General features: G+C 40.8%; 1 protein-coding gene across 1 annotated transcript in view; it reads right to left on the reverse strand.

Annotated features, from left to right (window-relative positions):
* LOC144819257 (receptor-type tyrosine-protein phosphatase mu-like) overlaps positions 1–17,083 on the reverse strand; it is a 643,238-nt gene that overhangs the window by 370,715 nt on the left and 255,440 nt on the right. Inside the window, exon 2 of the mRNA XM_078677226.1 lies at positions 16,291–16,394. Coding sequence (XP_078533352.1) covers positions 16,291–16,377 — 87 coding nt within the window. The 5' untranslated portion in view covers positions 16,378–16,394. The remainder of the gene's footprint in view (positions 1–16,290; positions 16,395–17,083) is intronic.

The following is a 17,083-nucleotide window of genomic DNA, read 5'->3' on the forward strand; positions in this document are numbered from 1 at the left end:
AACTCTGCAGCACGTCTACTCCCTTGCTCCAGAGAATACGAACACATCACCCCAAAATTGGCCTTACTTAATTTGTAACCCATTGAATCAAGCTGCGTTTTGAAGCAGGCCGGTATAGTTCAGTAAGTCTATGCAAGGCAGAGGTCCACCAACCATCCCACAATCATACAAATCATCTCTGGTGGCCCAAGTAAACTCTGAAGGATTGACTCTCTATGACTACAATCCCCTGAATTCAAAAAAGTGGAAAACGCGAAGCAGGCCTTCTCAGGGAATGCAGCCAAACTATTGAATGCTATTCCTCCTTTCTTTAGGACAAATCGCTTCCAAAAAGATCTAAAAATCCTTCGCTTCCTGCAAAATCTCCCTTTAAAATGGGGGCATCCACACCTTAAAAAATACCTGATCTAGGCACACACTAATAAACTTTAATTCTGGGACCAATACTATCCTCTCATTGAGGCTATACTAAAGCATGGTCTTTCGATCATCCTTCTGGTGTTGTCTTAGTTTCTCTGAAGCATGTCTAAAGTGCTCTTCTGCCCTTGGTGACAGGTTCACACTATACAAAACTGCATAACTTACTAAATAAGGATGGGTACAGTGAGCAGAAGAGCTTGTCAATTCTGGTGCAAGTCGTGGAAAAGTAATATGAGTATTTCCTCTCTAGGGGGTTTGTAGCTTTTCATATTTTAGTGAGGTTCTACTCCTTTTTCAGTTTGGGGATCAGTTTGCCTGAAGATGTGTCTTTCAGTGGTGGGTGTGACCTTTCCATAAGTACATTCATCATCCAGTTAAAATCTGTTCCCCCATCAGTTTTGGGAGGTCTTGGAATACTCCAAGATTATGTAGAATTCATGGCATTTGATGCATAAATGCCCAGTAAACTCCGCCCTCTGTTCTGTGTTTCCCTGGTGACTATGACAGGAACCCCTGGTCTGACCAAGGGAAGAATCCTTCAAGCATATTTCACGTATTTTGTACAATATGAGATGTGCTTGCCATCTGAATTTCAAGCGGCATTCTCAATCCCAGTGAGGTGTGTCTCCTACAGTAGTGTGAAATGTACCCCACCTTCTAGATAATTACTGATATTGTGCCTCTTGGATACACAACTCAAACCTCTCATTTTGCATATAATGAGTGTGTATTCCTTTGACTGGTTAATCTCTGTGTCAAAGTGTAGCCTCCCAAAGGAAGGTGGCAATCCACAGTCCTAGCATGTTATAACCACCATGTGTATAAGAAGAAATGCCAGTTTTTTAAGTTATTCTTGTAGAAAGGCTTAGTATGAAACTAGTGCCCATTCATGTTTTTCCTGACGATTTTGAAACAATATAAACAACCAGAATCCCATCCCTGAAATAGACGGGATCATGTCTAGGATCAATTATGTAAAACTTTGGGTGTACTAACCTTGATCACTAACTATCTGTTCAAGAGAACTATCCCTGATTCAAAATCAATCAATAATCTGTATTCGGATACACATATCCATAAAAACACAACTCAATCACCACCAACAAAAATACAACTCTTATTTAAATTCTTATCCTGGTTCAAAAGCTAAGATAACAAGCATTGGAAATGCAATAGGTCTCGCAATAGAAAAGTTGGAGCTATTGGTTTTTTAATTGACAATTTATTTTTTAATGTGTGGGTCTTTGAAATTGAAAAAGTAATAGCTTTGTGGTTTACAATGCCAATACTTTAAACTTTTTTAAATGTGACACCTATAGCATTTGTAATGCAACATGTTGTGTATGTACGTGACTTAGATGTATTAATTTACCAAATACAAATGGTTTTTAATTTTTTTAAATAATTAAGACTGAAATAAAAGTTTTTGTAATTTATAATAGCAATAACTAAAACGTCGGCATGGCAACCAGCCTCTGGCATGCCCAGAGAGGGACAGCGGTACACAGTAGGGTGGATATTCGGCGTGTAAGTGGAAATACTTGCAAACTACGAGACGTGGCACTTTTGAAGACACGTGTACTTTAAAGACAGTTTGTGTAGGTGCACATTAATGTACTGTGCTAGCATCTTTAGTGTAAACAGTTTCAACGTGCCATTTTCTCACAAACTTACGTGCCTCACAGAAATAAACATGTTGAAAGTTTCTGTTTGATAAAACAAAGAGAGATGGGGCCATGGCACAGCTTGAGTCACAGCAGGTGATCATACCTACACCAAGGAATTACTAGAACGTCCTCACACCAAACCAACTAACACACCACGAAACCTACATAACAATTAAACATCCCCCTTTGATTCATGTCCACTGTACTTCTTCCAACAAACCCGGAAGCACTGTTTAAAAATACCATTTTGAAAGCATGTTTGCACGGATACCGTTAGTGGCAAAAAAATTACACAGATTTCACAGCATTCTACCTTTCAAGCTGTCATGATTTTCAGTAAGGGCAAGTGAGACATTTACCTACCTGCCCTACAACATCTCCTTAACTAACACATACTGTACGAGTTTGTGTCTACCTTCTAATTATGTAAAAAAAAAAAGACTCCTAGAAGCACTAAAGATGGCACTGAGTAAATGAATGCATTAAATCTACTGCTGGCAAAGTACCGCCGTACTAGGAAATGAAAAAATCCCTAAGCCTTTCACCCGAGCAAAATCAGTCTTAGCCGTAAATGCGTCCATAAAAATAACAAGGTGCGACGGGATGAGAGCTTGGGAGAGATTACATGCTGGGAGTGCGGATGGCCCTGAGAAACAGCAATTAGAGCATGCCAGGCTGAGAAAGGGGTAGAGTTTACTGTACGAGTTTGTGTCTATCTTCTAATTAATTATGTAAAAAAAAAAGACTCCTAGAAGCACGAAAGATGGCACTGAGTAAATAAATGTATTAAATATACTGCTGACAAAGTACCGCTGTACTAGGAAATGAAAACAGCCCTAAGCATTTCACCCGAGCAAAATCAGTCTTAGCCGTAAATGCGTCCATAAAAATAACAAGGTGCGACGGGCTGAGAGCTTGGGAGAGATTACATGCTGGGAGTGCGGATGGCCCTGAGAAACGGCAATTAGAGCATGCCAGGCTGAGAAAGGGGTAGAGTTTACAACCTCTGAGAGGGACGAAGATGTGGGGTGAAAAATAGAGTGGGGCGTGAATAGCGGTATCAAGCTGAGAAGGAGGGGTGGGATGCTAACACATGGGCAAATAGGATGATCTACAAATAAAGGACACAGGGTGGGCATGCTGAACCCGAGAGAAGGAGGAAAACGGTGACAGAACGAGAGGGGTTTAGAAAGAAGTTAAGAAACACCGTTTTGCATGGCAGTAAATAAACAAGCATTGGCGCAGCGTGGCAGAAACGAGAGACACGGCCTGGCGGCCGTGAAAGTGAAAGTACGGCCGGCCGGCCGTGAATAATTAGGGGAGGAGAAATGCCTGAGGCAGAGCACACGCTGAGGGATGCCTGTGGGAGGGAGGCAGATGGCTTTGATGTGCACGCGCTTTTTATGTCAATGCGCTTGCGCATTGAGCTTGCTTTTCACGAGCACTGCATGAAATCGCCAGTTTGGTTAAGCTCTGGATAGGCCCCTATATTCTCGCAAGCTCAATGCGCAAGCGCATTGACAGGCGAGACCTAAAAAAGAATTAGTATTGTGTGGCATGTTATAAGCTAAGAAGTAATTGATATTGCTAAAAGTATTGAGAGGTCAATGCTTTCTTCAAAAGCTTTAGCGTGTAAGGATATTCCATCGCCTGTGAGCAGGGTACTTGAGGAAACACAAGTTTGTGCTTTAAATTCTAGAAACAGAATCTATAGAGGCATTAACAAAAGGTCTGTTACCTTTTGTTATAGAATATGGGTCTGGAAATAATGTTGGAAATAATCTTGCATGCTTAACATTAGGCAAACGGAGTCTGCCTTTGAGGGTTTGGTCAAGAGCATGTTTGGAAAACTAATAGCTACATTCATGGAAATGGAGATTTGTTTGTCTACACTTACTCATCTGATACATTTTCAAAATCAGTACAGTCTATAGGTACGTCAACTGATTATTTTGGACAAATGAACAATGGAAACCACTTGACTCACTCAAGATCTAGCCAAAGTAGAAACTGAGCAGGTGGCAATTATTCCTGCCCCTATAGCTCAGGCCAAATCAAATTCTGATATTGCTCCTGATCATTTAAAGTTACACCTCTGTTATGTACATTTCAACTTCTAGCAAAAGCTACTCTATTTATAATTATTGTTGTCACTGTTCCTAAAATGATCCTCCATTATGTCCCGCCTGAACAGAAGAGTACTATCAACTCAAGAACAAGGTTACCCGTTGGTTTCCTAGGCATCTTGGTGATACATACTATCTTAACAATTAAACAATCATGACTAGACAGGTTTTTTGGGTGGGAAGAGGATGCAAGAAGGGTGTTGGTGACTGATATGCTGCAGAGTTGCATTGGATCTGCTATGTAGCCTTCAGCGCGTTCCTCCACACTGAAATACGATCAAGGCACCTCCATTATATTTATAATCCAGCTGAAAAAGTATGTCCTCAGTTATCACAATAGGCTACAGCTCATTTACAGTTTTCACTCATTCTTACAATATTCCAGTATCTAATAAATTCACTCCTTAAAAATTAGTAGAACAAGTCGATTGACTTAAGGAGAGCACTGTTGGCATTGACATGTGTTTGTGCATTCAGGAGGCGATGGTATCACCTGCCGCACCTGGTTTATCTCAACATATACCCACTTCTAAAGCTGAGCATGTAACAGAATCCATGATTGACATTGCCACCATAACTAGTAAAGATTTAGGGCCAGATGTACAAGAGTTTTTTTTGCTGGTGCAAGTGGGAGATTAGCCCGTTTGGGACAGCACAAAAGAGTCCTGGTATGTACAAACACTATTTTTCGAGTCACTGTCTTGCAAAATAGCATTTGCGACTCTCGCTATTAGGAAGGGGTGGTCCCTTCCTAATAGCGAGTGTCAATGCAATGTACCATTGTTTTGCAACTGCATTTGTGGCTGAAAAACACTTGCAGTTTACTCTCAAACAGGAAGGGGTCCCCAGGGGACCCCACTGCCCTTTAAGAGTATTTGCAAAAAATATTTTTAAGAGTAGGCAGTGTTTTCCAGGGACCATTGCCTGCCCTTAAAAAATAAACTGAATAGTTTCATTTTTGTTTTTTAAATGCATCCTCTTTTCCTTTAAGGAGAATGGGCTGCATTTAAAAAAAAAAAAAAAAAACTGCTTTATTTAAAAAGCAGTACCAGACATGGTGGCATGCTGACCCCATCAGGCCAGCATCCCTGGGAGTGCTCGCCATTCCCAATGGGGTCGCAAATTGCGACAGCCTCATGCCTGACACACGCCGGACGATCTCGCACCTGCTGCTTGGCCGCCCCCAAGCGCACCCAAGGACCCTTCTCCTGGCGGAACTGCAGCTTCACCAGCACCCGGCCCGCCAACCCGCCCACCAGGAAAGAACCCAACTACCGCAGATGCATCCTTCTCAACACCCGTTCCGCCTGCAAACACGCTGTTGAACTCTGGGACCTTCTCGACTCAACCTCCCCAGACGTCGCCTTCCTGACAGAGACCTGGCTGAATCCCTCCTCGGCACCCGACATCGCTATAGCCATCCCGGAAGGCTACAAGATCACGCACAGGGACGGCGCCAAGGGAGTAGGAGGAGGAATCGTCATTATCCACAGGAACACTCTCAGAGTTTCGACCAGCACCGATGACACCCTCATCACCGCTGAACATCTGCACTTCCAGATCCACACCGACCCCAACACCACCCGGCGGACGGTCTTTCAGTCCGTGGCGGAGGGGAAGACCGTCCGCCTCTCTTCCGCCCCAGTGGCAAGGCGACCGGGCGGAAAAGGCTTAATATGGTGGCGGTGTCTAACAGACACCGCCAGTCATATTAGCATAGGCTGTTTGTGATGCCTTTCCGTGGTGGCGATACCGCCACGGAAAGGCATGCGGTCTTCACTTTGGGGGCCCCCTGCGGGCACTTAGAGTGAAGGAGAGGTGGGGGGTGCAAACGGGGAGTACCAGAGGTACCCCCCTGCATTTACATAAACAAAGCGGCAGGCACCGCGCGGTGCCTGCCGCTTTGTTTATGTAAATGCGTCACATGCATTTTTAGCATTGTGGCGGGCGGTGCTGAGAGCACCGCCCGCCACAATGCTAAACATGCAGGATGCGTCCGCCACAGTGGCGGGCCCATCCTAATACCCCCCATGGGACCCACGCCCTTATGGCGGGCGGTCCCATTCACCGATAGGATGGCGGGCATACTAAGTCCGCCCGCCATCCTAATGACCCCCATAGTTTTAAAATATTTTGTAATGTTTAAAAGTAATACGTAATTTATATATTTTTTACTAAAACATTAATTAAACATATACATGTGATATATAATATATATACTTCTTAATAATTTTAATACCTTATACATTACTAAAAACTATTATGAATTACAAATACATCTATACACATAAAACAATAACAAATAAAAATTAAATAATTTAAAAAAAAAATTAAAAATCTACTTTTAATAATTTTCAAATTCATTATATACTACATTAGCTAAATTGATACAAAAAATATTAAATAGTGGATGGACTAAAACCACTATTCCAACTCCAAAAAAACAACAGTAAGGAAAATGTTGGATAGCGTAAGGCCTAATATTACTCTTCCAACTCCAAGGAGTGCAACAGTAGGGAAAGTGTTTGATAGCGTAGAGGTTAAAATTACTATTCCAGCTCCAGAGAGCGCAACAGTAGGGAAAGTGTTGGATAGCGTAGGGGTAAAAATTACTATTCCAACTCCAGAGAGTGCAACAGTAGGGAAAGTGTTGGATAGCGTAGGGGTAAAAATTTCTATTCCCACTCCAGAAAGTGCAACAGTAGGGAAAGTGTTTGATAGCTTAGAAGTTAAACTTACTATTCCCACTCCAAAGAGTGCAACAGTATGGAAAGTGTTGGATAGAGTAGGGGCAAAAATTAACATACTTATAAATAAAATAATTGAAATCAACAGAAGAAATTAGGGCTATCATGGATCTAGGCGGTAAGGCGGCCCTGATCCTGTTGGATCTCTCTGCAGCATTTGACATGGCCCATCACTTATTGTTGATGGATCGGCTGCAGGAGATCGGGGTTCAGGGCACAGCCTGGAAACTCTTAAAATCATTCTTGTCTAATCGTACTCAACAGGTGGCATTGGGAGAATTTGTATCTGCTCCGTTTTCATTACCATGTGGGGTCCCTCAGGGGTCCTCACTAAGTCCGACACTTTTTAATATTTATGTGTCCTCCCTCACTCTTCTCATTCAGTCTTTTGGGTTCAGCCTTACTAGCTACGCTAACGATACCCAATTAGTGGTGTCTCTCCTTCCTGCGGAGTCTAAAAGCACAGCAATACGATTCAACGATTGCATGAACGCAGTGGGGACTTCGATGGCCCAGAATTGCCTAAAGTTGAATTCTAATAAGACGGAGGTGGTATGCTTTGGGAATGATGCCAATTTCTGGACACCAGACTGGTGGCCTGACTCCATGGGTCCTCTTCCCGTACCTATCAAAAAGGTAAAAAATGTAGGGGTATGGATAGACCCGAAGCTTAACTTTAAAGACCAGGTTAATTCGGTGGCATCTGCCACGTCCTATGCCCTGAGGTCGTGCAAAAAAATTCTGCATTTGCTCCCGTCGGAGTGCTGTAAAACAGTGATTACAGCTCTCACCATGTCGAGGCTGGATTACTGTAATAGTCTCTATTTTACCATTCAGGAAGATGCAATGCAGAAGTTACAACTTTTACAGAATGCAGCTGCTAGACTGCTGTTGGGCATTCCCAAATATGCCCCAATAGCTGATGAGATACGAAAATTACACTGGCTGCCACTTAGGAAGCGTACCATGTTTAAAGCGATGTGTCTAGTACACAAGGCCCTCTACGGAGTAGGGTCGGCCTACTTAAAAGAACATCTCTATTGGTATACGCCTAGCAGACGGTTACGATCATCAGATGCCAAACTGGTGCATGTCCCATTTGTCAGAAAGGCCACCTGGGGTGGCAAAACCTTATTGGCAAATGCAGCTAAAGCATGGAACAAACTTCCCCTTCAGCTCAGAGCTATTTCAAAACTTTTCATCTTTCGAAAGAACTTAAAAACCTGGCTGTTTTCAGAATAGTGGACCAGGTATCTGCCTGGCTCGGTCCTTCTGTAGAGATTTTACATAGCGCCAGGACACCCATGGGTAACAGCGCGCTCTATAAATGCCATAAATAAATAAATAAATAATTAATGAGTTAAATATTAAATAACTATGAATTATTTACAAATTCCAATAAATATTTATTAAACATAATTACCAATTATAATTAATTAACAATAATTTAATAATACATACCAATAAATGATAAATAATAAAAATGAATTTACCAAATAATAAATATTGCAAAAAATATTTTCCATAACAAAAAACATATTGATTATTAAAAAGTAATTACCAATTGAAAAATATTGAACAATTAAATATTTTCTATACCAAAAAACAATAATTAAAAATGCCAATTACCAATTTATAATGACTTATTAATATATTAATTAAAATATCAATACATAATATTTAATGCTATTTAATTACCAAGTAATGATTAATCAACAAATTAATTTTCATACCAATTAAATTATAATTTAAAATAATTACCAATTAATAATTAGGGGGATATTAGGATGACGGGCCCGCCCGCCATAAGGGCGGGGGTCCCATGGGGGGAATTAGGATGCACCCGTGGCGGGCACATCCTGCATTTTTAACATTGTGGCGGGCGGTGCTCTCAGCACCGCCTGCCTCAATGCTAAAAATGCACGTAGTGCTTTTCAGTGTACAACATGACAATCACCGCGTTATGCCTGTCATGTTGTACATTGAAATGCTGGGGGTACCATAGGTACCGGCCATGTGCACCGCCATCCTCCCGGAGTACTTGGGCGCCCGCAACAGGCCCCTGCAGGGAGACTCCGCATGCCTTTCTGTGGCGGCAATGGCATAGTTTACAGCCCATTGTAATATGGCTGGCGGTGTCTGATATAAACCGCAACCATATACACCCCTTTTCCGCCCCGGTCGCAAGACGACTGGACTGAAAAGCGGCGGATGGTCTTTCCGTCTGCCGCGGACCCCCCAGCCATCTTAATATGGCGGGGGTCTTTGCAGTAAGGATGCCGGGCGGATCGCCCCGCCAGGCTGGCGGTGGCTACCGCCAGACTGGCGGGGCAATCCGCCCGCCATCCTAATGGGCCCCTTAATGTCCAATAAATTAATTATCAATACCCAACAATAAATGTAATAATTACTAAATTAAATTTCAATTACTTCCAACACTATTCCCCTATAAACGCACAACACACTCCAATAATAAATTAATACATTTAACATAATTATTAATTAATAAAAAATAATAACCATTTAATAAACATTAATGAATAATTACCAATAAAATAATTATCAATATCAATAAATGAAAATAAACTATTACTTAATTACAATTAAATTACTTTCCATCCTATTCCCCTATAACTCCAAAACCCGCTAGAGAACTAAAATGCAACATTTAAAAAAAAAATATTTAATAATTCCTACTAATTATTAATTAATGTAATATAATTACATTACTTCCCACCCTATTCCCCTATAAACCCACAACCCGCTACAGAACTTAAACGCAAAAATTAATTAAAATTAATTTATAATGCCTAAAAAATAACAATTGGTTTAGTATAATTAAATTACTACCCACCCTATTCCCCTATAAACCCACAACCCGCTACGGTACTAAAACACAATTGACTTAAAAAAACATTTTTCACATATAAAAATTGTATAAATATATTATAAAACCAGTAAAACACTTAACAAAATACATATAACACATACATATTAAATACATAATAAAAAACATAACAATAATATAAATATTCTTTTTAGTTACAATGATTTTAGTAACATCGATATCTTTGATATCGATATTACTAACTTCAATATTACTTACATTGATATAAAAAAAAAATCAATGTTACTTACCTTAGGGTCGATATTCTGTCCATCGACATTCTGAACATCGATATTCTGTCCCTTCGATATTATCAATTCAATATTAGTGTAGGTCGATATTTATTTGTCCATATGTTGACTGCTCACCAAAAAAACAACATGTTGTCCAGATAAACTATTACATTTTGATTCAGGTTGTCATAAAAAAATATTTTCCATGAAGCAATGGAAAACAGTAGGAGCGTTATTTAAACCAAAGGGCCTCACTCAGTACCCAAAGTGCCCAAACTGATTTCTAAAAGCTATTTTCCATTCATCTCCTTTTATCTTTAACAAAGGGTAGGCCTCTCTAAGTTCGAATTTTGAATAGTTCTGTATTCTCGTACAGATTCCAAGATATCTTTAATTAATGGCAGAGGGCAATGATTTGTATGTGTGATCATATTATCACCTTAATAACTAGCAAAAGGCCTTAACTCATTTTCTGTCTTGGGTACAAAGAAAAGAGGAGCCCCTGCAGGAGATGTCAATAGAACAATTTGGCCATTCTCCACATTTCGGTCAAGATACTCTTGCATCATCTTCTTTTCTACCCTAAAGAATCTCGAATCCTGGCTCCATATTTATAGCACAGCCACAACTTCGATATTGAAGCAGCATATTAGTCTTATTTTCTCAAACACATCTTTGAAGTCCTGATATAATTCATAAATAAGGGACAATGCCGAAATTAGAGTTTCTGACATATCAGGACAGACCAGGACTTCCTGAAATTTGGTTTGCTTTAACGTAGACAATTTTGAGCACACTGCTCATAGCAATGGTATAATACTCTAGTAGATTAGTTAAGACACACTGATTATGAAAAACTAGCCATGAAACTATAAAAATCACAAGATGGTTTAGTGATGGTACTAAATCAAATTCCATTTTTTCATGATAATTACACAGGGACACATGAAGGGGTTCAGTGCAGAGTGACTGGTCCCGAAACTAACGGAGTACCTTCTACACTTTGTACAATATCCACCTAAGCCTTTGCTTGAATAGAAAGATTGTTCTTTAAGGCTCAATTCTTGTTCATAAACATATCTGTTGCCCCAAAATCTAATAAGACTCAGAATGATACACTGGATAAACTAGTTCCAAAGGAGCTGGGTAACGAAAAAGGAGGACATTTGCAGCCTCACTTTAGTGTTCAGAAGACAAAACCTAAGGAAGGGTTACATCAACCAAATCTTCCTTCCTCTAAGAGGATAGGTTTATTAGTTTCCTGGGGTTTTTGTTTGTCTAATGGGACAAATGACCATTCTCTCCAAAGTATAGACAGAGCCCCTTCAACCTCCATCTTCGCCTCTCTTCTTCTGACAGTGGCCCTCTTGTAGTTTCTATTTGCGCAGGTTCCTCTAAAGATGAACAAGGAATGGGACTCTTTACTTTACGAGGTTCAAGCACCTTCAAAGTTTAGGTGGAAGGCTGTGACTGAAACCCTTTCCTTCCTTCCTTCCTTCCTTCCTTCCTTCCTTCCTTCCTTCCTTCCTTCCTTCCTTCCTTCCTTCCTTCCTTCCTTCCTTCCTTCCTTCCTTCCTTCCTTCCTTCCTTCCTTTGTTTCTTTGTTTGTTTCTTTGTTTGTTTCTTTGTTTCTTTCTTTTTCTTTCTCTCTCTCTTTCTCTCTCTCTTTCTCTCTCTCGTTCTCTCTCTTTCTCTCTCTTTCTCTCTCTCTTTCTCTCTCTTTCTCTCTCTCTTTCTCTCTCTTTCTCTCTCTTTCTCTCTCTCTCTTTCTCTCTCGTTCTCTCTTTCTCTCTCTCTCGTTCTCTCTCTCTCTTTCTCTCTCGTTCTCTCTTTCTCTTTCTCTCTCGTTCTCTCTTTCTCTCTCTCTCTTTTTCTTTATTTCTTCCTTTCATTCAAACGATGTTTGATGTACAAAGCCAACTTAATTGGTTCATTTAAAAATACGAGTTCCTTGTGGAATAAAGTCAATAGGTTTTTCTCCACCTAAGTTGTTTACGCAGCCAATCATTTAAAGAGTGTCACATAGGACACTACATCATGAGAGCCTTGTTAAATTCTCACACAAGGCATCTTCTGCAGCATTCTCAAAATCCACCCTCTCAAACTGCCAATAGAAAGGCAAAATTAATCATTTAGACTGGGGTCAGTAGCCATGACGTAAGGTGTAGCCCACACCAAAGCGGCTTCGGCTGGGCAGATAACAAGATATCCCATCATTATACAGTCCTGGGAGTATTGAGTAGGTTGGCAGGTAAAATGGACGCTAAAGAATACAACAACTCCTTGAGTTTAAAGTGTTTTCCATCAAAACCTTGGTGCCTCAGCAGGAACTTGCAGTAACTCAGAAGGCCCCCTGGCTGACAAGGCCTGATGCAAGATCATAATTTAATTTTATCTTTGATAAGTAATATACTAACTGGTCATCATGTACAGTGCATGATTCCTAATTTTTTCACCTAAGCATTTGACTACAAAGAAATACAAAGGAGGTCTTCAGTGGGTGAGTATGAGAGTGTAAACAAGTTGAAGGTGTTGCAGATAACTTGATGCATACAGTCCAAGTAAATATGTGGTACATGTAAAGAACTGGACCAATTTATGGTTGCTTGTGGTACTATGAACTGAAAAGGGGATGCAGCCTGCATATTTGTCCTACAAGTATGAGCTTGTGCATCAGGTTAATAAAAGGCTGTGTAGCCCACAAAATCAAGCATAAGAGAACACACTTAGGATGCCCTAGGGTCAGCTATTATCCCCAATGTCAAATGTGCCATTTGGAAAGGGATAAATTATCCCTTTTTGTAAGATGCCACTGGTCCTGGTTTGATCACTGTGATCCCTGTAGACAGATTGGTTACACTTTTTAGTGATGTATATTCTTTAGTTCAGTCTTCAGTACTGAGTGCCCTATCTGTGGACAAGCCCCCACATAGCTATTCTGCTTCTTTATTCTTTGGGGTTCCTAATGCTATTTCAGCAATTAATAGGAGCCCCAAAGGTGGCATGCCCACTCATCTAGATGTAGGTAGGATGGTTGTTTAGAAAATGAATGCAATAGTTGGGCTCCTGTTGTGAAAATTTTCTAAATAGTACTATAAAGTGTGGACTGCCTCCATCCTGGTCTCATTCAACGATAGCCCTCCTATTTAAAAAGGTTGACGAGGACTACCCTACATGGTATTGGCCAATTTCCCTTTTAGACTCTACTCTTGATAATGTGAAAAATTCTAATGGACAGACTTGCGACCTGGGATGAAGACAACTGTATTCTAGCAAACACTTATCTGGCTTTCGGCGAGGACTAGGTACTTTTGAACAGTGTCTGAATCCGTATCAGCTAGTTAACACATACAGTATGGCAAAGAAAGACTGTTTACCTGTAGCCTTCATGGTTTTAAGCGTTGCATTTGATTGTGTTAATCAGTCTAAGTTGTAGGAGATTATGTTCTGTCTCAGCATAGATGTATTGGACATGACAGTTTTTAAATGAGTATATATTTTTGTATTGCAATGTTTTTAATTAACTATGCAAATAAAGTAAACTTGAAACTGTCTCAGCATAGAATGACCAATTGTAAGTTATTTGACACAACTTTACCCTGACATCAAAGCAAATGTCAAATATGGGCCACATGGGGAATGCTCTGTATGTGAAATTGGGTTGTTGGTACTGGAGTGTGACCCATGGTCAAGCAGCAACCACAAACGTTGTCAGGGTAAGGCACAAGCAGACCCCAAATTAACCTGTACTCAACCCTCTGATAGCTTGGCAGAGAGCAGTCAGAGTTAACTTAGAGGCAATGTGTTAAGAATGTGTGCAACACTTCAAATAGTAATACAATGAAAAGACACCACAAACGGATCTCACATCAGAACGATAAAAATCCCATCAGCAAAAAAAAGCACATAGTGGCAACCAAAGATTTTTGGTTGTGCTTGACCAGTTTGAAGTCAAATTTTCAAGCCGACTGTGATAGAGCACAGGTTAGCTAGAGTCACCATGTTAGGACCGTGAAGTTTACCTTCTCAAATTCATGCCAAGAGTCCCATTTTCTCCCATTCGTTGTGGAGGAGGCCACAAGAAACAGGGAGAGCATCACAGGACACTGCCGGCGTAGCAAATGGCTTTGCGGGATCTTCGCTTTGGCGGGCCCCCACTAGTGGTTGAGACTGTAGCAGGCAGAGGCAGCTGCTGGAGTTTTACCTTGAATTGCAGTATGTGAGCAGTGAGGTCTCGATGCAAAGAGCCCAAAAGCTTGAATACAGTTTACAGAGCCACACTAAGGATCCCAGACCGGAGGAGCACCACTTGGGGGCCAGGCACTCACTGGAGCTAAGCCCAGGGGCTTAGGCAGGGTGTTGAGGAGCCTTTTATTTCCCAGAGGCTCAGATCAGAAGGCCAGCAAACTAGCCATTAGAGTCACTCTGATGTCCTGTGTTCAAGAGGGAAGTAGAAGGACCTATTCTATTCTCATCAAGCAAGAGGGCAGGAGACAGCAGGTCAGCACTGCAGGGCAGCAGTTCCTTCAGAGCAGCAGTCCTGCAGATTGACAGTCCTTTCAGAAGCACATCAGTCCTTCTTCCTGGTAGAGAATCCGCAGGTCCAGGAATGTGCTGAAGAGGTGGCATCTGAGGTCTAATATTTATACCAAGTTGTGCCTTTGGAGGGTGGAAGAAGCTTCTAGAGGCATGCCTTTGACGTGCACACATGCCCTGCCTTCTTGTCCCAGACTAAACCGGGGGTATGCAGCCCCTTGTATGGAGGCAGGACACATCCTATTCAAGTTTAAGTAGGGATGGGTCCAGCTCCTCCCTCTCATTCTGCCAGTAATGACCCATCCAGTCACACCTAAGCTCCCCATTGTGTGTCACTCTCTAGCAGGAATACACAAAGCCCAACTGTCAACTACTCCCAGTCAAGTGACACAGAGACAGGCTGTATGCACCAAATAGCTAAGGCAAGACAATGCCATTGTTCTGAAAGTTTCATTTTCAAAAGTGTAACTTAAAATCCAACCAACCATGTTATGATTTTTCATTCTAACTCCAAAGACACCAAACAGGATCTGGGGGTCCGTTCCCATTAGGTAATTAAACTTATAAAAATGTAATAAGGTAACTCCAATGTTATCTTAAGTAAGAGGTAGACCTTGCAGTAGTAAACACTCACTTAAGATTTTTCACTGCCAGGACATGTGAAACTTAAAAGTACATGTCCTGCTTTTTAAATACATTACACCCTGTCCTGTGGGATATTTAGTGCCTTCCTCCGGGGTGATTTATATGTATTAAAAAGGAAGGTATTGGGCCGGGCAAAAGGTATATTTTGCCTGGTCAAAATGGCAGTTTAAAACTGTACACTGAGACTGCTATGGCAATGCTGAGAAATATTTAATTTGCTACTTGAGTAGGTGGCACAATCAGTGTTGCAGGCCCATCAGTAGCATTTAAGTGAAACGCTCTGGGCACAGTTATCGCCATTTTACTAGGGACTTACAAGTAAATTAAATTGGGGTACAAACCAATTTAACATGTTTTAAGAGAGCACAAGTTAAGAGAAAACAAGGCCAAGGATGTCAAGTCTAATAGTCTGATCATTTTAGCATTGAGAGAGGAGTTTGACTGGAGTGTGTACTGGTACCTTTTCCGTTCATAATCTATATTAATGGTTTACAAAAGTGTCTGGTGGCCAGCAAATGTGATTTGCCATAGTTTGGTGCACAGCCAATTCCTGTAAAATTGAAAGCCAATGATGATTTTTTTTATGGCAATATTGGCTAATGGGCTTAAAAATGTATTGGTTTCTTTTGGAGGTGGGCGGAAGCAAAAGGTACACTTTAAAAAAGAAAAATCTATTATTTCTAACCCCCGCGCAACCTCCTCCTCCCGTGCTCCCACTACTGCCCCACCACCCTTTATTTGAGGTGCCTCCACTGTTTATTATACATTTTTCTCATTTCATTTAGACCTTTACATCTCCTAGACCCGGAAAGGTGCCTACAAGAAAACATTACACTACGGTGACAATACGAAATAAAGAAACTGATTAAAAAAAAAGAGCACCCAAAGGAGAAAAAAGGATGAAACAGGGTATGAAAGAAAGATAAAGAGTAAAAGTAGAAATGAACAAAAAAGGAGAGAAAGAGAAAGTAAAAAGAAAAAAAAAAAAGTTGAAAATAAACAGCTGAACCCACAAAGAAGGGATAATACCTGGTAACCTTGAATCACTCCGTTACAGTCAGATAGTTTCTTCCACTTGATTGTTTTATTCTTGATCTTTGCTTCATTTGTTTCCATCTCAGGTTTGGCTGGTGCTATACAGGAAGCAAACAGCATTACCAAAATTACTTTCACTTCACACTGGGGAATACTGGTTGTGATAATCGGCCTGGAACGAATGCTTCACACAATCTTTTAACAGTGTAGAGATTAAGGGGCGTGGGCAAAATCACAAATTATTTCTCATTGGCACAATTTCATTTCCTTAGTGGTAAGTTAAGACAGTACTTGCTCTAAACACCTTTAACCACCATATTACGAAAATTGAATTTTTGGAAGTGTTAATAGGTGTCAATAGCATTTGTTTTGTAGAATTTTGTTGTGGTGGGGATGTGTTGCGCTGCTTTTTTGTTCTGCTATGTTTTTGTGCTGCAATCCTTACATTGTACGATTGTTGTATTTTATTGTGCTTTTTATGTAGAGTTCTCTTTTGACTGCGTTCTGTTCTTTTATATTTTAATTGTAGTGTTGTGTTGCTCTTTGTATGCTATTTTCTGTTGTTTATTTTAGATATGTCAGTAAATGTTGCAGCATTTCCAGCCTAAGGCAATACATACCTGGAAGGTCTATGCGTTGTACCGTCATATATCCGATATGGTAAACATCGTTTACAACGATGTTTTCACAACGCGGTACCTTTACACCGCGGCTGTGACAACGCAAGTCGTTACCACGACTTGCGCTGGAGGGCGCTCAAGGTCTAAAAATAGTTAATTTACTATCC

This window comes from Lissotriton helveticus, chromosome 2_1 (assembly GCF_964261635.1).
Source record: "Lissotriton helveticus chromosome 2_1, aLisHel1.1, whole genome shotgun sequence".
NCBI lineage: Eukaryota > Metazoa > Chordata > Amphibia > Caudata > Salamandridae > Lissotriton > Lissotriton helveticus.